The 19,629-nt window shown below is 45.1% G+C and overlaps 2 protein-coding genes across 2 annotated transcripts; one reads left to right on the top strand and one right to left on the bottom strand.

The window, feature by feature from the left end:
* The first annotated feature begins 214 nt into the window (after window positions 1–214).
* Window positions 215–18,653, top strand: LOC131842274 (putative tRNA pseudouridine synthase Pus10). Its single transcript, XM_059190811.1, has 10 exons — window positions 215–419; window positions 1,433–1,755; window positions 3,107–3,216; window positions 4,587–4,726; window positions 5,043–5,269; window positions 15,097–15,210; window positions 16,099–16,201; window positions 16,489–16,595; window positions 17,324–17,420; window positions 18,093–18,653. Exons 1-10 carry the CDS (start codon window positions 297–299, stop codon window positions 18,453–18,455), a joined length of 1,707 nt encoding a protein of 568 aa, XP_059046794.1. The 5' UTR covers window positions 215–296; the 3' UTR covers window positions 18,456–18,653.
* A 210-nt stretch (window positions 18,654–18,863) lies between these two features.
* Window positions 18,864–19,592, bottom strand: LOC131842301 (collagen alpha-2(I) chain-like). The gene is made up of 2 exons (XM_059190840.1): window positions 19,187–19,592; window positions 18,864–19,132 (listed from the first exon to the last, which is right to left on the bottom strand). Exons 1-2 carry the CDS (start codon window positions 19,590–19,592, stop codon window positions 18,864–18,866), a joined length of 675 nt encoding a protein of 224 aa, XP_059046823.1.
* Window positions 19,593–19,629: the final 37 nt, after the last annotated feature.

Here is a 19,629-nt window from a genome sequence, read left to right on the forward strand (position 1 = left end):
TACATTCTATAATTATTACAAATAATTAAAATATAAAGAGTTTTCTGATCATTCCACAATTAGTTTATCACGATAACATTATGTTTTAAGATGTAACGAAACGTACAAACTAAATGTCATTCATGTACTGACTATCTCATTTTTTGTTAAAGAAAAATCATCCTTATGTTGTCCACAGTGGATTACAATTTACTCGCATATTATTTACCGTGAACTGTAAACAAATAGTATTAATTTCTGCTGTTCTGAATTGAATCACATTTCTGTTGCGAATCTAATTAAACTTTTCAATAAATATGAATCAAAAGGCAATATTTAACTTTTGCAAAGACATAGGGTGTTGTGACCGGTGTTGCTTTCGATATTTGGGATTAAAAATACCAAGCGCGTATGAAAATTCCGACCAATATGTGTTGAAAGTAAGTTTTCGTTATTTAAATATTTCTTACTGTTCGTAGGTTATATCAAAACAAATTATTTCTTAACTTATTATTCTGACTTCACATTATTATTTCATATTTAACATATTAAGACATGTAGCGGTTCTAAAAGTGTATTATAACCTCAACTTTTAAATTTAAATCAAGTAATAATGTTATTAGAAATTATCCTGTATAATAAATTCTACATCACTAAATAAAATCTTTTTGAGCTGGTATATAGATGAAGACACCTATATTTTCGTATTCATTCATTCATAATTTAAGAGCTGTGCTCTTGTCGGTGGAGCTCCCGCCACCTTCCACGATCTTCTATCAGTCCCTTTAGCTGTTGATACGACACGACTCCAAGTTTTTCTTTAATTTGCTTGATATAGCTGTGTATATTTGTATAATTACGCAAAAATAATAAATAATTACAAGTCAATCCATATTGGATGCTTCATTTTGCTACAGAAATGTTATTAGAAGCCGGTTAAACTGGTCATAATCCACTTGATAGAAAGCTCAACACCAGGCCCCTCTTCCCCACTGGGCATGTGTCTATGGCACCACAATGATTTGTGGCCCCCTAGTTTAGTCTAGTCCATACTCCATTACCAAATGATAACCGATAGCTGAAAATCAGTCTTAACACATGCTTACAGACTATGGTGAATTGATTATCTTTTTTTTAAAAATATCTACCAAGACCTTGAATCCCTCACATAACAACATTTTAATATTATCTTTGCCTGGTTTGTTTTGAAGGTAGGCTGTCCCCATATACATATCTAAAGAGTCATGTTTAAAAATGACTTTGTCTATTTTAACAAAATAGTACTTTATTACTATGGTCATAGGGGACCCATTATCCTAATGTGCCCAAGGCCTCTAATAGGTGAAAGACGGCTCTGCTCAACACAGCAGAATTCTGAATAGAGATTAGTGATTGTCACCTTGTAAGAAGAGATAAACATGCTACATATATTTTACTAATTAATTTGTTTCAGTTTCAAGATTCACTCTCATCAAATACTACAGAAGAAAGCACAGAATTAAAGAAAGATGTCACAGCTAGCAATGATGAAGTTGCCATTATAAATAATGTTACAGAATTAGGTGAGACACCGGCAGTGTGTACACACACACAGGATGATATTATAGACAATACTGACACAGATACTGTACATGATGATAATGTAGCAGACAGCAATGGTCATGCACCTCATAAGAAACGGAAGCTACATCCCTGTGTCAGCTGCCTTGGCATACTGCAAGAGGATACATGGCCTGATAGTAATCGGATGGTGAAGGAAATACTGGAGAAGAAAAGGTGATGAGAATATTTTTATGTTTTACTGGTAGCTTGGCATGAGATGAGATGGTGCTGTTTAATTGTCCTAGGTTAATATTATTGATTTATTCTTTTGCATACAAAAATGTTAGTCTATAATTTTTTTTTAATTATATATATATTTTTTTTTTCCGGAACAGGACAGGACTACTGTTACTGCTGTAAATTTGTAATATTAAGAGTAAAAAAGGCTTTTAAATTTAAATTGTATACATGGCGGACTTAATGCCTGATGGATTAGTTATCATTATAACTTCTTCTTCACAAACCATTTCAGTGATATATGTTTCTAATATCTATCTAAAAGTCCCATTGAATATATTACTAATCTTAATTGTTACATTTCAACAATATCCACTCAAATTTAAAAGAATGAGCTATATGCTTACCATACATTAACTTGTACAAGAGATTGGGTTTACTACCCAATCTATTACTAAGCTTGTTGACTTAAGAACTGTGAATATTGAGATGTAGCTGTGAACTTCAGGATAAGGATGCATAGTAATTTACTTCTCAGGAGTGGCAAAGTATGATAAAATATTCTGTGATGTTTGTGGTAGGAGTCACAGAACAAAAACCTCGTTGTTCTGTGGTATCCGGCTCGAAGGACCGTAAAAATGTCTGAGCCTGGTGTACAGAAATAGTCTGGATGCTATGATGTTTGATGTATAAATGATAAATTTCGGAATGCTTTCTAATTTGATTGACTGAATACATGATGAAGGGAAAATAGTGTGTATGGATTTGAAACAGAGCAAAATACTTCCAACTGTATGGTGACTTACCATTTATGTAAATGGGCAACAGTTACTGTATGAGTCTGCTGAGACCCACACAATCTGGATGCTATGATGTATAAATGATAAGTCCGGGCTTTGAGTACACGATGATTGAGTCACACTCAATCATCGTGTACTGATGCATGCTTGTGAGTATTTGGTGTACTGAGGGGAAAATGGTATTTGTGGACGTTATATGGACGCGGAGCGGTGTAAAATGCTGACGGTTGTATGATGACGTATACAGTTACCATATACCATCAGATAGTGACTATGGGCAGGGCACATAGCTAGTAGGACAGATGGCCGTTGGGGCAATAAAGTCCTCTAGTGGTGACCGCGGACCGGAAGACGCAGCGTGGGAAGACCTCCAGCAAGGTGGACCGACGATCTGGTCAAGATCGCTGGAAGGCGATGGATGCGAGCAGCGCAGGACCGATCGTCGTGAAGATCTTCGGGGGAGGCCTTGTTCAGCAGTGGACGTCTTCCGGGCTGAGATGATGATATGACTCGAGTTAGCATAGTAACATAATGTGTACATGTTCTAGGTATGAGTGCCCCACGTTTGCGTGCGCGCTGTCAGCCCCCATCGCCACCCTAGTCCGCGAGCGAGTCATCACGGTCCTCATTGCAGAGATCTTCCCCGAATATGACCCTGGTGAGTATTTGAGGATAAAATAAATTGCTATTTTCAACTTGAATAACAGATTCGGTTCAGAGGAGTTTGCTTCCGCGTACACTTTAAGCCCAATTTACACTCAGCCCGAGTAGGCATAGAAGTGAGCAGAGCGAAAGTGTAAACACGATACGTCCCATGCCATCGGTATGGTATGGTATGGTATGTTAGACTCCATTCTCCGCAATTAGCCTCACATTCGGGCCGTTGTGCGTGTAGAGCCAGACTACTAACGTAGCCAGCCAAGCTCCTCCCAAAAGCGCAGAAGACTCCTGGTGTCTTCGCAGGCTTCACGGAGCGACCTCACCGTTCCGAGGATTTGTTTTCGTTGTTCGGCCACTGCCGTGCACTCCAGGATTACGTGAGCCGCCGTTTCTTCAGCTTCAAAGCAGCCCCGACAGAGGGGGCTGTCTGTAGCATCAATTTTGTATAAGTGTTTGTTTAAGGAACAATGGCCCGTTATTGTCCCTATCATTATTTTTAGGTTTTGTCTATCTAGATTAAGTAGACGTGTTGTTAACCGATGGTTCGTTTTTGGAATTGCCACTTTAGATTGTTTGCAATCAGTGGTTAGGTTCCATCTGTGGTTTTGTATTTCGGTGGATCTCTGGCGAATCCAGGTGCGAAATTGCGAGAATGGTATTGGCATGAGCGGGAGGGGGCCTGCAACCACCATGCCGGATCCTACTCTCGCTAGTTCGTCCGCGGCGTCATTGCCATATGATCCGCTGTGCCCCTTTATCCACTGGATAATTACTCCGTTATGCGTTGCAATTTTTTCCAGGGCGATGTGGCACTCGATTATTAGTTTGTTGTTGTTTGTTGTTGGATTGGAAATCCCATGCCATCGGTGCTGCCACTCGCGCTGCCCGACGCTCCCTCGATTGTCGGTTTTTCGTGCGCGAGTCAAAGGACTGGCAGCGCTAGTGGCAGCGTGTGTTTACATTTAGCCTTCTCGCTCAGTTGTCGCCCGGCGTTTTAAGCGGAAGGTAAGGAAGAGTCGCCCGGTAAATAAGTATGAGGGCTGAGTGTAAACGACACTCATTCGCATCGACTCTCGTCGACGCAGACGCGGCGATATTACGGGAGCGGCTGAATGTAAACGTAACATTAGATTATGGAATGCATTTTCTGTTGAGGTTTTCACTATTAGAGACTACAGCATAGGAGTTTCCAAGGAGGATACATTATGGTTTCTTAAGGTTAGACTACGCGCACGTGTCAACCCTGAGTCCATAGCCTACAGTTTACCTAAGTTTACCTTACCTAGAGGGGCCTATATGTATGTTTGATTGTGACAAATGTAGAGTAACAAAATATGTGTGAGTGAGTACATGAGGGTGCGTGTGCAGATGCGCTGACAGCACTGAAGGAGGCGTGGAAGTGGTCGTGCGGCACACAGCTGGCTGCACACGCCGGCCTGCGGCTGCACTCGGGGGCCGTGTCGCCGCTGCTACTCAGCCTCACCTACGAGTACCCGGACGAGCTGCAGGTACCACACACGCACACACGCACGCCTGCACGCATGCACGCACGCACGCACGCACGCAGGTACGGACGCTTACGCGCGCGCACGCACGCACGCATGCACTTACGGACGTTTGCGCGCGCGCACGCATGTACGGACGGTTCCCCGCGCGCGTCAATCTGCGGCTACATTCGAGCGGGCGGCAAAATTTTAGTGTCATATAGCTAATTTAAAGAGGAACGTTATAGGTTATTTAACAACATTCGCAACCGCTTATTGGCCTTAAGAAATGATGAAGACTAAGTTACGCCTATCACTTAGTGAGTGAATTCTTTCTCAGGAACTGGAGATGCTAAAGACGGTGGCGCCGGCGGTGTTCGCGTCGCGCAAACAGCAGCGGAAACGGTTCGCGGTGGAGTTCACGAGGCGCGCCGCGGAGCAAGCACTAGCGGAGGCCACCGCGGGGGGCCTGCGTGCTGCCGGCTGGGCGCCGCCGCCGCCGCCCCCCGCGCCCGCCACCGCCGCCCGCGCCGCCGCCGCGCGCGCGCCGCTCCACCTCGGAGGCAGGTACTGTGTACTGTGTACTGTGTACTGTGTACTGTGTACTGTGTACTGCCGGCTGGGCGCCGCCGCCGCCGCCCGCCGCGCCCGCCACCGCCGCCCGCGCCGCCGCCGCGCGCGCGCCGCTCCACCTCGGAGGCAGGTACTGTGTACTGTGTACTGTGTACTGTGTACTGTGTACTGCCGGCTGGGCGCCGCCGCCGCCGCCCGCCGCGCCCGCCACCGCCGCCCGCGCCGCCGCCGCGCGCGCGCCGCTCCACCTCGGAGGCAGGTACTGTGTACTGTGTTTACTGTGTACTGTGTACTGTGTACTGTGTACTGCCGGCTGGGCGCCGCCGCCGCCGCCCGCCGCGCCCGCCACCGCCGCCCGCGCCGCCGCCGCGCGCGCGCCGCTCCACCTCGGAGGCAGGTACTGTGTACTGTGTACTGTGTACTGTGTACTGCCGGCTGGGCGCCGCCGCCGCCGCCCGCCGCGCCCGCCACCGCCGCCCGCGCCGCCGCCGCGCGCGCGCCGCTCCACCTCGGAGGCAGGTACTGTGTACTGTGTACTGTGTACTGTGTACTGTGTACTGCCGGCTGGGCGCCGCCGCCGCCGCCCGCCGCGCCCGCCACCGCCGCCCGCGCCGCCGCCGCGCGCGCGCCGCTCCACCTCGGAGGCAGGTACTGTGTACTGTGTACTGTGTACTGTGTACTGTGTACTGCCGGCTGGGCGCCGCCGCCGCCGCCCGCCGCGCCCGCCACCGCCGCCCGCGCCGCCGCCGCGCGCGCCGCTCCACCTCGGAGGCAGGTACTGTGTACTGTGTACTGTGTACTGTGTACTGTGTACTGTGTACTGCCGGCTGGGCGCCGCCGCCGCCGCCCGCCGCGCCCGCCACCGCCGCCCGCGCCGCCGCCGCGCGCGCGCCGCTCCACCTCGGAGGCAGGTACTGTGTACTGTGTACTGTGTACTGTGTACTGACCTCGGCCGTCGTAATTACAATCCCCGTTTGAATTGGACGGGGGATCGATCGGAGGGAACTCATCAATATAAATGTTTTTATTGTGTGAGAATCGAACCCGCGACCATCGGCAGTAAAATGGTATGGTAACCACTGGACTACCGATATCGTTACATCTAAACCTGAACCGTTGCTTATGGTTATTTTAGTACCTAAACCAATTTTTTTTATCACTATTTGAGATAGATATATATGCGCAGTGAATTATGATAACCTCCAGATACTATTATCAGAAGGTAATGACCGTGTTTGTATTAGTACAAACATGAATAGTCAACATATCAAGTATACATATATTTAACATTATTTTTCCAAAATAAAAGTAGCCTAAGTTACTCCTTATTACATCAGCTACCTGCCAAAAAAAAGTCCCATCAAAATCGGTCCAGAGATTTCAGAGATTAGCCGGAACAGACAAACAAATATATAAAAAAATGTTATTTTGGTGTATGTACTGTATTTATATTCATATGCATGTAGTAAAAAACGGTTATTTCAATATTACAAACAGACACTCCAATTTTATTTATATATATAGACTAGAGGGTGCGTGTGTGCGCGGGCCTCAAGAGGCCCGCGAGGCGTTGTCTTTGATTTTTTTTGTGAAGACGGTTTTCTGTTCCATGTACGTATCGTGTACCATCCTGTGGCGAAACATTGTATTGTAATGGTCACAATACAAAACCTAACCTAACCTACCTTTCTGTATACTATATTAGTCTGGGGTCAAAGTTTTTAATGTAGAGATCATAATACGAAACCTAACCTAACCTACCTTTTTGTTTACTATATTATTCTGAGGCCATAATTTCTACTGTAAGAGTCGCAATACAAAACCTAACTTAACCTACCTTTCTGTATACCATTTGGACCTGTGGCTTTAATTTTTATTGCAATGATCACAATATAGAACCTCACATTACCTACCATTCTGTATTAGTATACAGAAATGTATGCTTGGTCATGCCACCTAATTTTGCAAAAAAATCGCATGAAACTATTAAGATGAGATTTATTATAGATCCCCGTCACTCTTATGTTAGAATGTCGAAAAAAAATTCCCACATTTTGGGTTTGCAAAATTACCCAAAAATCGGGGAAAATTTGTAGCCTAGATAATATTTCAAACCGAAATCTGCCATGGCTCAATAAAGGTCGACTCGCTGCAGGGAAGCCAGGTACCCCAAAATATATTCCTAAATTTATCACCAGAGATAAAATACTCAAACTTTTTTTCCTTTTTGAATATTTTTAACTTATCCACTTTGGTGACAGAAACATTTTGTCCATACATTGTACATTGTACATAGCTAAGGTGACTCCTTCTAGTAGTTCCTTAGTACTGTTTACTATGAAAATTAGTTAATACTTCGCACCGAGAGTTTCCATTCCTCAATACAAGTCAATTCGTTGCAGGGATGATAGGTGCCACAAAACTGAATTTTAAAAAGTTCTTATAACTGTCATCATAGATCCTAATTCGGCCGCCATCTTGGATTTTTCCTTTTTAAATACCTTTAACACATACATTTTGGTGACAGAAACACTTCATGTATACATTGTACAGAGCCCATGTTACACTTAGTAGTTCTTGAGTACGGTTTACTATGAAAATCGAGTTATGGTGTTGCCAGCTGATTTTGACAAAAACCACCTAGGACCCTTTGGGGGATGATTTTGGACCAACGGTCATAACTGTTTTGTTCAACTTAACGAAAAAAAATTTCCCACGTTTTTTAATTTTTCTCCGAAACTACCCCAAAATCGGGGAATTTTTTAGACCAGGTAATATTTCCCATCGAGAGTTCCCACTGCTCCATAAAAGTCAACTGTCAGTCGCTGCAAAGATTAATGGTACCCCAAAATTGAATTTTTAAAAGTCCCTAAAAATGTCAACATAAATTAAGTACCGTAACTCGGCCGCCATCTTAGATTTTTACTTTTTAATACTTTTGACATATTCACCCTAGTGACAGAAACATTTCGTTCATACATTGTATAGAGCCTCGGTGACTCCTTCTAGTACTATTCTCTAAGAAAACTGATGTAAGGTGTTGCCAGATAATTCTGACAAAAACCACCTAAAATCAATAAAGGGATTGTTTTTGACAGATTTTCATCATTCTTTTGTTTGAAATGTCCAAAAAATATTTTCCCACTTTTTGGGACCTATCTCAAAAAATACCCTAAATTCGGGGAAATTTTTTATACCAGGTAATACTTTGTGTTGAGATACATCATCTCTCCATAGAACTCGACCGGCTGTGGGGTTGCCAAGTGTCCTAAAACTACATTTAAAAATATCTCAAATTTTCTCCGAAAAGCAAAACTCCCCTATCTCTGCCGCCATTTTGGATTTTTACTTCTTAATAGTTTTGACGTATTCACCTTAGTAACAGAAACATTTCGTCCATACATTATGTAGAGCCTCGGTGACTTCTTCTTGTACTATTCCCTAAGAAAACTGATCTGCGGTGTTGCCAGATAATTCTGACAAAAACCACCAAAAATCCTTAAGGGGATGACTTTTGACAGATTTTCATCAATCTTTTGTTTGAAATGTCGAAAAAAAATTTTCCCACTTTTTAGGACCTGTCTCAAAAAATACCCCAAAATCGGGGAAAATTTTCATACCAGGTAATACTTTGTGTCAAGAGACATCATCTCTCCGTAGAAGTCGACTCGCTGCGGTGTTGCCATGTGTCCTAAAACAACATTTAAAAATGTCCCAAATTTTCTCCGAAAAGCAAAACTCCCCTATCTGTGCCGCCATCTTGGATTTCTAAAATTTCATAATTTTCCCTAGAGGCCGGGTTCTTCGGCTATCCGACGCCGCACAGTGCGTTGAGCTAGCATACTCGTAGGTACCCTATCAATTTCAGTTTTTGAAGCTAGACCTCAATTTCAAAATTTGTCCCATGATGTATGGGTGTTGCCAGCAAATTCTGAAAAAATCCACCTAAAACCCTTCAGGGGACGATTTGTAGTAGACCAAAAAGAGTTCTTCATTTAAAATGTCAAAAAAAAAAATTTCCCACTTTATGGGACTTTTTTCCAAAATTAACCCAAAATCGGGGAAAAATTTTAGGCCTGGCAAATCTTCTTACTGAGACTTACCCATGTCAGTAGGTGGCGTTTAGCTACGGGGTTGCCATGTGCAGCAAAAACGCGATTGAAAATATCCCAAAATTTTTCCAAAAACTAAATCTCCCATAGCTTGGCCGCCATCTTGGATTTCTGAAATTTCATAATTTTCCCTAGAGTCCGGGTCTTTCAGCCTCCCAACACCCTACAATAGGGATCGGTAGCATCCCCGCTAGTACCCTAGGAATTTCAGTTTTTGGAGAGACACCCCAATTTCAATTTTGGTCAAACCATGTATGGGTGTTGCCAACAAATTTCGACAAAACCCACCTAAAACCCTTTAGGGGATGTTTCTCGATAGGCCTTGATGCCTCTTTTGTCAAAAATGCCGAAAAAATTTTTTCCCACTTTTTGGAACATTTCTCCCAAATTACCCCAAATTCGGGAATTCTTTTTAGCGCTGGCAATACTTCTTACCGAGACCCATCATCGCCCCATAGAAGCCGACTCGCTGCGGGGTTGCCCTGTACCTAAAAAATGACTTTGAAAATAATCCGGATTTTTAGGACCAAATTCACACGGCCCCAACTCGGCGGCCATCTTGGATTTTCGAAATTTCATAATTTTCCCTAGAGGCCGGGTCCTTCGACTTTCCTATGCCCCACAACCGGTGTCGCCTGCACCCCCGCAACTACCCTGGGAATTTCGGTTTTTGAAACCCTCGAAAAATTACAATTTTCATTTTCATTTTCACGCCGCCATCTTGGATTTTATTTTTTTCTTTTAACCTGAAATACAAGCGTTTGCGGCCCGCTACGAACTACCGCTTGAACGAAATCGATCCGATGGAAATTGACAAAGTTCAGTCGCCATCTTGGTCCGCCATCTTGGATTTTCCCAAATTTCGGAATTTTCTCGTGGTCACCCTGGCGAGAGGTACACTTCCCCCATACATCGTCACGACCCCCCGGCACTGCTTCTGGGAGAACAACTATGTCAATCAGTCAGTGACCGTAATGCAGCTTTATATATTATAGATATACATATATATTTGTTTTATTTTATATTTATTTCAGGCTACTAGGCCCATATTATAAAATACCTTATAGACTAAAACACAAATGAAATAAAATTATATAATTAAGATATTGGTGGTCATGGCAATTGCCACGGTGGCGCCGATACACCACACGCCAGTAGTCCTCCTTCTAGAAGGTGGGCTCTCATACTGCTTCTAATATCTGGTGACAATCTGTTCATATTCTGTGTTTTCGCCGTTGAGCTGACTGTCGATTTCCCAATGTTATTATTCCAACACGATGATAGTGTGCTTAGAACATCATCGATTCCGGCTCGAAGGACCATAAAGATGTATGAGTCTGCTGAGACCCACACAATCTGTATCCTATGATGTATAAATGATAAGTCCGGGCTGCTTTCCAACTTGATATATTGAGTACACGAAGATTGAGTGTGGACTGATGGACTGATGCTTGTGAGTATGTGGTGTACTGAAGGGAAAATGGTATGTGTGGGCGTGATACGGACGCGGAGCGGTGTCAAATGCTGACGACTGTACGGTCACGTACCGTACAATTTGTATGGGTTTAGTTCGCATAACACAAGCTCTGCTTAGCTTAGGACTAGATAGTGTTGTGAGAATTTTTATCTCATTTGACCTCTCATTGACCACTAAGTGTACTTTCTTCATACGGATATCGATGCCTGCCGAGGTGGATCAGATCGCTACAATTCCTTCGAAAATGGTCAAACTAATTGTTGGTCAATTAGTGTGTGTGTATCTGCCGGCCGGCCACCGTTTGTGTATATTTCGCTCAGTCACCACGATTGAGTTGAGTTCAGACACAACGTCGTTGTATTTAAATTTCAAAACAATATTCCGCTTCTCGTAAGGCAAACTAAATGCAGCCATAACACAATCAACATTAATGTTGTTTAGGTATATAACAGATACTTTCGGAAACGATGTCGCCGTTAGCGTAGCGGTACGACTGGGTGAAGATGAGTGCCGTGGGCGACGGCGGGCGTGTCGTGGTGTTGTACTGGACGATCACGTTCTCCAAAATATAGTTGGTGGTGTTCCGCACGAACCGGTCCACGTCGATTTCGTAGTGGCGGCGCGGGTGGTGCGGCGGGCGGCGGCCGCGCAGCACGCACGAGTCCTGCGGCAGCAGCGCCAGCACGGTGGTCGGGTGACCGTTGCACGTGGCCAGCAGGCCCACCGTGCTCGCCACGTGGCAGTGCCGCGCGTCCACCGTGGCGTTGTTGATGACCGCCCGCACGCCCAGCGGCGTCAGCGAGCCGTCGTCCACGTGCAACACGTAGTCCCGGATCGGGTTTCCCGGCTCGTCCCTCACCGTCACCACTTTGTATTCGCCCGGGAACATCCGGTACAGTTGCAAAAGTCGGTTCCACCTCCCGTCCAGAAATCCGGGGCACGAGTTCGATAACGTGCTATCCGAACTTTCTGAAGCCACGTGGCTACTGTTAGTGACTAATATGTTGCACGTTGATTTGTACATCACGTTTATTAGGGACCGGGTCCGCGCCGGCGGAGCGCAGTAGTCCCAGGCCCATGACTTCGTTCTGGTGTAGCACCAGTTGTACTTATAACGTTCCTGTACGTGACACACGCCCGCGCACAGCACTCTTCGGTACGTGTACGTCTGCACGTACGGTTTCACGTGACTTTTGTCGCACTTTCCCCAAGATCCGTCGACTGTGTAGCACCAGGTGTACTTGTAGCCGTGGTGGTCGCAGGCGGTGGCGCAGTAAATGCCATGTTTCGTAACGTGCTTGTATTCTATATGCTCGTATTCTGCTATCCTTGCGCTGCAGTAGTCCCAGGATTTGTCGTCGATGGTGTCTCCAGTGTAGCACCACTCGTAGCTGTATCCGTACGTGCCGCATCGGCTGGTGCAATCTGGCGACGTCTGCTTGCGCTGCGCCGTGCGGTACTGCGGTGCGGGTTCGGTGCCGGGTGAGCACTGCGCCGTGTCCCGCCGGTACACGTCCGTATAGCACACGTTATTGATACAGTCGGTTACACATTCTATGCCGTCCACTGTTTTAGACGCTATCCTGTAACTTATCTTCTTGGAATCTAACTTATTTTTGAGCCTTGCAGTGTGGATTGTTGCACTTAGAAACGTTACTACAAATATCACTGAACGCCACAACATTTTGGTGTTCACCGCAGCCAGTGACAATGTACAAGCCTGCTGTTAGCTTGAATTTATTTTATATTAGTATATTAGTGGTATGTATACAATCTCCTCGTCAACTGAGGTTTTTAAAGGCCATATTATGTTATCTAAAATGGTCATAAACGAAGATAAGTTTATTATGTCAACAAACTAGTTTTACCTAAGTGCCGTTTGACGAAAGTTAGTAATTCGCTTTATGGAAATTGCGTAAGGTTTTACAACAAACTGCCAGAGTCTGTACTCGATTTGCCTGAAAAAAGATTCAAATGTCTTATAAAATATTTTCTTTGTAAAAAAGCTTATTATAGAATTGAAGAGTTTATAAATGATAATAATGTTTTGGTAGAAAATATCTAACTTAAAATTCATAGCGCTGACAATGTTTCTATGTTGATTGTCGCATGCCTAATCCTTGTAAATGTAAATCTACTTAAAACAATATTTATTTAAAAAAGCAACACACAAGTTTAATGCTCATTCTTCTTGTGATGAGTCTGCGTTCCGAATGAGCGTAGAATAAAAAAAATGTGACTATTCAATATTTCTTACATTAAGTTTATTTGAATAAAGATTATTTCTATTTCTCAGCGAATTGTTTCTATTTACGACCTCGTTGGTCTAGCGGGCTAGCACACCGCTTTACGACCGATGGTCGCGGGTTCGATTTCTCGCACAGCACAAACATTTGTATTCATGAGTATGATTGTTTGGTTTGGGTATTTTCTATGTATAATATGTGTGTAATTACAAAAAAAAACTAACTTATATGTATCAGGTATCTAGTACCCATAACACAATCTTTAGCTAGCTTAACTTGGGTCTAGATGGCGCTGTGTGAATTGTCCTGAGATTATTTCTATGGTCGTAGACATTTATATAAATCATTTAGGTACTATATCTGTATTTCTCCGTGCAGATTCGAAGATTTCTTACAACTTCAATAACGGATCAAATATATTTTTTTTAATACATGTAAATTTACTAAGTGAACGGTGTGGTTAGGACTGTCGTTGTTAGGTTTGATACTGTATTTATAGTCGGTTTGTTGTATATAAAAGTAACTAGCTTTTGCCTGCGGCTTCGCTCGCGTTAATTTATCCCCTTAGGGGTGGAATTTATCAAAATCCTTTCTTAGGGGATGCCTACATATGAAAACTAGCCAAGTTAGACCTTAGGCTACAGTATATTATCCTAAGTTATAAGAAGAAATGATATTTTATATTGTTATAAATACATTTCAGGACAGACCATTGAACTTGGCACCCATTTAGATCTCATCTCTTTTGTCGTAGAAGTCAACAATCAAGCCATATATCATAATATTAAACTCGGCTATCATTTCACATTTATGTTTTTGATGGGATATCATTACTTTTTGTACATAAATTATACGAGGTACTTATTTATAACTAAATTAATAGCAAATTATTTTTGATAAACTACTGTATTTTCGATGTTTTCGGGGTATATGATATTCGACTATACTCTCAGTTATGTAAGTACAAGTATATTTTAGACAGAACCTAAATTATAGCAACTTGTGTTTACCGCTCAATGCAATATTTGAAGTTTGCTAATTATCGACACTGATGTGAAGGGGTCAACGTAAATTGGTAAAGATCGACGTTTTCATACAATATTACTTTCCGTCCAGTACAAGATGAGCTATTTTTGCCAGGGATCAATGTTCATTGGTGCATATCGACGTTTATATAGAATTTTAGTATTCGACCAATATAAGTTGAAATAGAATCAATTAAAGTAAAAAATTACAATAAAATGATAACAATTTGCCAGTTTCAGATTTTTTCCTTTATATTCACATAATTACCTATCTGCATGCCAAATTTGAACTTCCTAGGTCATCTGGAAGTGGGTTATAATTTTGATCTATAGTTGATCAGTGATAAAAATGACGATATTTGGACGTTAATATCTAAATAACAGTTTGAGATATGTTTATGAAATTTGGAACACATATTTATCTCGCAAGTCTCAATATATGAACCAAATTTGACAGGTTTGTGTGAAAGAGTTTTTGAGTTATGAGGGGGTCAAAAGTAGCTCCAAATGGTTCGTGTAAATATACACACGGTGCTGCTCGCCAGTTCTCTTACTTGAAACTCGGCTTGACACGCTACCACGCGTCTAGATACGATCTAATGCAAAAACATCTTACCATGACGTTGCAACTATACGGTATGACGGTATAACTAGCTGTTTCCCGCTATTTGTCCGTGTAGAATTTAACTTTATTTTTCTAAAATAAAAGTAACCTAAGTTACTCCTTATTCCATCAGATACCTGCCAATAAAAGTCCCATCAAAATCGGTCCAGCCATTTCAGAGATTAGCCGGAACAAACAGTCAGACAAAAATTGTAAAAAATGTTATTTTGGTATATGTACTGTATTTATATTCATATGCATGTACAAAACGGGTATTACAATATTACAAACAGACACTCCAATTTTATTTATATGTATATATGTATAGATGTAACTGAATGATGTTTGTATTGGCAGATACATCAAGTTGTCCCGCGAGCTGCCGCAGACTCCTTGGCTGGTGAACGGCGTCCGGATGATGGAGTCGTCCGTGCAGGAGATAATATTCGGGCCCATCGCGGCCATGTACGGGTCAGTATATCTGTGCAGTTGGTCAGCATTTACTACCTGCAGACAGTTTCCTTGGCTGAAACTATTTGCTGGTACTAGAGAGCGAGTGTTATGGATATTTTTATTTTAATTAGATTTAATTAGTTATTAGAATACATAAAATGCACCGTACGCATCTCTATGGGTTTTTTTTTTCTTTATAATTGTTTATTTTTTCTTTTATCCATTACGTATATAATGTTTTACGATTATTATAATTTTACTTTTTATTATTTAATAATGGCACTAATGACAGGTGCATATGTTGCAATGACACTGTGCATATGCTGAGTGTCAGCCATGTTGCCAACCATATGTAGAAATAATATAAGATGAATTATTGTAATTGTTCTAAGTGTGTATGTATGTATATATGTATATGAGTGTGTGTGCATATGTGTATGTATATATATATGTGTGTGTAAAATGTACATTTGTCAAATGTGTAAATGTAATAATGGTTGTCAATATATGTTTTTCTTTCTTTCTTCTTTTCTTTCTTTCTATTTATATACTTTTTCTCTTGATATTATTATTTTAATTTTAATTGTATAGTATCTGATTTATTAAGTTTATGTATATGTATTTTTTAATTGTAATATATGCGCGTCCGTACTGGGGGCCCAGCTGAAAATCAGCGCTGGAAACTATTTCCAGCATTATGCTGAGTTGTGGTCCACATTGACTCCGTTCTTTAATGTGTAATTTATTCTTGTACTTCTTCTGTTATTACTGTAAAAACGAGTTAATAAAAATTCTATTCTTTTCAGAGGACGTCTTCCGGGCTGAGATGATGATGATGATGATTAGCCAGGTTATGTTTTTAATTACGATTTCATCATGATATTACTTACGTTACATTGGCCGCAGGCTTACCCCCGCGGAGAGCGAGCGGCGGATGAAGTTCATGTCTGCGGGGCGCGAGGACGTGGACGTGCGGTGCCTGGGGGACGGCAGGCCCTTCGCAGTCGAGGTGACCCTCACACGCTACCATTATCTATACATATAACTATACATCTATACATATAAATAAAATTGGAGTGTCGGTTTGTTATATTGAAATAACAGTTTTTTACTTCATACATATGAATAGAAATACGGTACGGTACATACACCAAAATAACATTTTCTACAGTTTTTGTCTGTCTGTCCGTTTGTTCCGGCTAAGCTCTTAAATGGCTGGACCGATTTTGACAGGTAGCTGATGCCGGACTAAGTCGCGGGAACAGCTAGTATATAATATATATAATGTGTGCGAAGGTGACTGATCCTCGGAGGGAGCTGACCCAAGAAGAGTTGAAGCGTGTGTGCGAAGAGATCTCCGCCAGCGGGAAGGTCATTGTACACCAGCTGGTGCACGTCAGCAGGTGAGCCACGCCTTCGGATTTTTGAAGCCGTTCAAATATTACGTAAGGAGATTTATTACAATTATTTACCCCCCCCCACCCTCCCTCCCCCCTCCCCATCCCCCTTATCAGCAAAAGTGAGCAAAGCTCTTACCCCCTCCGCCCATCGTTACGTAAACATTTTTCAATTAATGTATTGTTTTTGAGCAGACAATGTGTGGGTTCCTATTCGTGTAAAAAAGTAAATAACTACCGATGACGTATTCATCATCTAGACTCCACTGCCCCCCTTGTCATCCAGAATAATCAAAGCAAACACCCCCCCCCCCTGTAGTGCTTACGTAATACTTGAACAGCCCCTTTTGAATTCTTCAAGATGCCAAAGGGCCAAAACGCAAAATAACAGAAACTATTATTTTGCCAAAAATGCTTTCTAAATCGTTATAATTTTTATATTAAAAAAAAGACATCCATGATTCACGATCACCCCTAACACATAGATATACCAGATAGATAGATAGATAGATAGATAATAGTTTTTATTTGTATCTTAGTACACACATACAGGCTTAATTACAACTTATAGATTCGTAAAAAAAGTAAGAATATCACAGTGAAAATGTTGATGAGCTCTCCTGTAAAATTTGCCGTTTGCGTCATATGGCCTTTTGTGGCACGATATTACTCATCCGTTGCCATTCCAGAGTACTGAGACGTGATGCTCATTAACCTGTAATTTGACATCTCAGAGAGGAGTTGTCTGAACTGAAGAAGGGCGAGGAGACCAAGTGTAAGACGTACGAGGCGCTCTGCATCAAACTAGGGCACTCCGAATATGAACACGATGTGAGTATACGAACTATTATTAATAACTAGCTGCTAAAGTCCCGTCAGAATTGGTCCAGCCATTTCAGACATTAGCCGGAACAAACAGACAGACTGACAACTGGTGCCCCCGTCTGCGCTAATGGTTTACGCTAGCGGGGCGCCAGTGGAGAGATCAGTACGAAGTCAGGTCAGTTAACCGATCATGGCAAATTCACCAGGAATTTGACATGATGGTTTCCAGGGGGAAGGGGCTATTCAAAAATTACGTAAGCACTATGGAGGGACGAGGGGGTCTTTTGCTTTGCTTATTTTGGATGACACGAGGGGTGGGGACGTAAGCAGATTTATTACAATTATTAACCCCCCATCCCCCTTGTCAGCAAAAGTAAGCAAAGATCTTACCCCCTCTCCTAGGCCTACGTAAATATTTTTCAATTAATGTATTGTTTTTTTTTTAGCAAAGACAAGAGTGAGGGTGCTATTTGTGTAAAAAAGTAAATAATTACCGATCTACCATCCCTTGTCATCCAAAATAAGCAAAGTAAAGACCCCCTCGCCCCCCTATAGTGCATACATAATACTTGAATGGCCCCTAATGAGATATATGAGAATATAATTGCGCGGATGACTTCCGAGTCGCACTTAGACTCGTGAACATTACTGATTATTGATTGTTCGATCGTTTCAAAGAAAACGTCGGCGGACCCTGTGACGGTGACGGCGCAGGACATCGCCAACATCAACTCGTACACGAACACGGACGAGCCGGGCGTGCGCGTGCGCCTCACGCAGCGCACACCCATCCGCGTCCTGCACCGCCGCCCCCTGCTCACCCGCGCCCGGGAGCTGTACGAGCTCACCGCCTCCCCCGTGCACGGCCAGCCCGCGCTGGTGGCGCTGCGCGTGCGCGCATCCGCCGGGACCTATGTCAAGGAGTGGGCGCACGGGGAGCTCGCGCGCACGCGCCCCGCGCTCGGACACGCGCTCAGAGCCCCCCTCGACATCCTCGCGCTCGACGTCGCGCACGTGCACCTCCCCTGGCCCGCCCGCTAGCCTCCCCGCCCCCCACGTCGAGGAGGGGCCGCACGCGCCCCCCTCGACATCCTCGCGCTCGACGTCGCGCACGTGCACCTCCCCTGGCCCGCCCGCTAGCCTCCCCTCCCCCCACGTCGAGGAGGGGCCGCACGCGCCCCCCTCGACATCCTCGCGCTCGACGTCGCGCACGTGCACCTCCCCTGGCCCGCCCGCTAGCCTCCCCGCCCCCCACGTCGAGGAGGGGCCGCACGCGCCCCCCTCGACATCCTCGCGCTCGACGTCGCGCACGTGCACCTCCCCTGGCCCGCCCGCTAGCCTCCCCTCCCCCCACGTCGAGGAGGGGCCGCACGCGCCCCCCTCGACATCCTCGCGCTCGACGTCGCGCACGTGCACCTCCCCTGGCCCGCCCGCTAGCCTCCCCTCCCCCTACGTCGAGGAGGGGCCGCACGCGCCCCCCTCGACATCCTCGCGCTCGACGTCGCGCACGTGCACCTCCCCTGGCCCGCCCGCTAGCCTCCCCTCCCCCCACGTCGAGGAGGGGCCGCACGCGCCCCCCTCGACATCCTCGCGCTCGACGTCGCGCACGTGCACCTCCCCTGGCCCGCCCGCTAGCCTCCCCTCCCCCCACGTCGAGGAGGGGCCGCACGCGCCCCCCTCGACATCCTCGCGCTCGACGTCGCGCACGTGCACCTCCCCTGGCCCGCCCGCTAGCCTCCCCTCCCCCTACGTCGAGGAGGGGCCGCACGCGCCCCCCTCGACATCCTCGCGCTCGACGTCGCGCACGTGCACCTCCCCTGGCCCGCCCGCTAGCCTCCCCTCCCCCCACGTCGAGGAGGGGCCGCACGCGCCCCCTCGACATCCTCGCGCTCGACGTCGCGCACGTGCACCTCCCCTGGCCCGCCCGCTAGCCTCCCCTCCCCCCACGTCGAGGAGGGGCCGCACGCGCCCCCCTCGACATCCTCGCGCTCGACGTCGCGCACGTGCACCTCCCCTGGCCCGCCCGCTAGCCTCCCCTCCCCCTACGTCGAGGAGGGGCCGCACGCGCCCCCCTCGACATCCTCGCGCTCGACGTCGCGCACGTGCACCTCCCCTGGCCCGCCCGCTAGCCTCCCCTCCCCCTACGTCGAGGAGGGGCCGCACGCGCCCCCTCGACATCCTCGCGCTCGACGTCGCGCACGTGCACCTCCCCTGG

This window comes from Achroia grisella, unplaced genomic scaffold, assembly GCF_030625045.1.
Source record: "Achroia grisella isolate CSIRO2021 unplaced genomic scaffold, CSIRO_AGI_Agris_v1 utg2156, whole genome shotgun sequence".
Lineage (NCBI taxonomy): Eukaryota > Metazoa > Arthropoda > Insecta > Lepidoptera > Pyralidae > Achroia > Achroia grisella.

Coding starts and splice junctions, on each gene's coding strand:
- LOC131842274 (XM_059190811.1), top strand. CDS start 297: ATGAATCAAAAGGCAATATTTAACTTTTGCAAAGACATAGGGTGTTGT. Junction 420..1,432: donor CCGACCAATATGTGTTGAAA/GTAAGTTTTCGT, acceptor AATTTGTTTCAG/TTTCAAGATTCACTCTCATC. Junction 16,596..17,323: donor CAGCTGGTGCACGTCAGCAG/GTGAGCCACGCC, acceptor TTGACATCTCAG/AGAGGAGTTGTCTGAACTGA.
- LOC131842301 (XM_059190840.1), bottom strand. CDS start 19,592: ATGTCGAGGGGGCGCGTGCGGCCCCTCCTCGACGTAGGGGGAGGGGAG. Junction 19,133..19,186: donor GCGCGAGGATGTCGAGGGGG/GCGCGTGCGGCC, acceptor CGGGCGGGCCAG/GGGAGGTGCACGTGCGCGAC.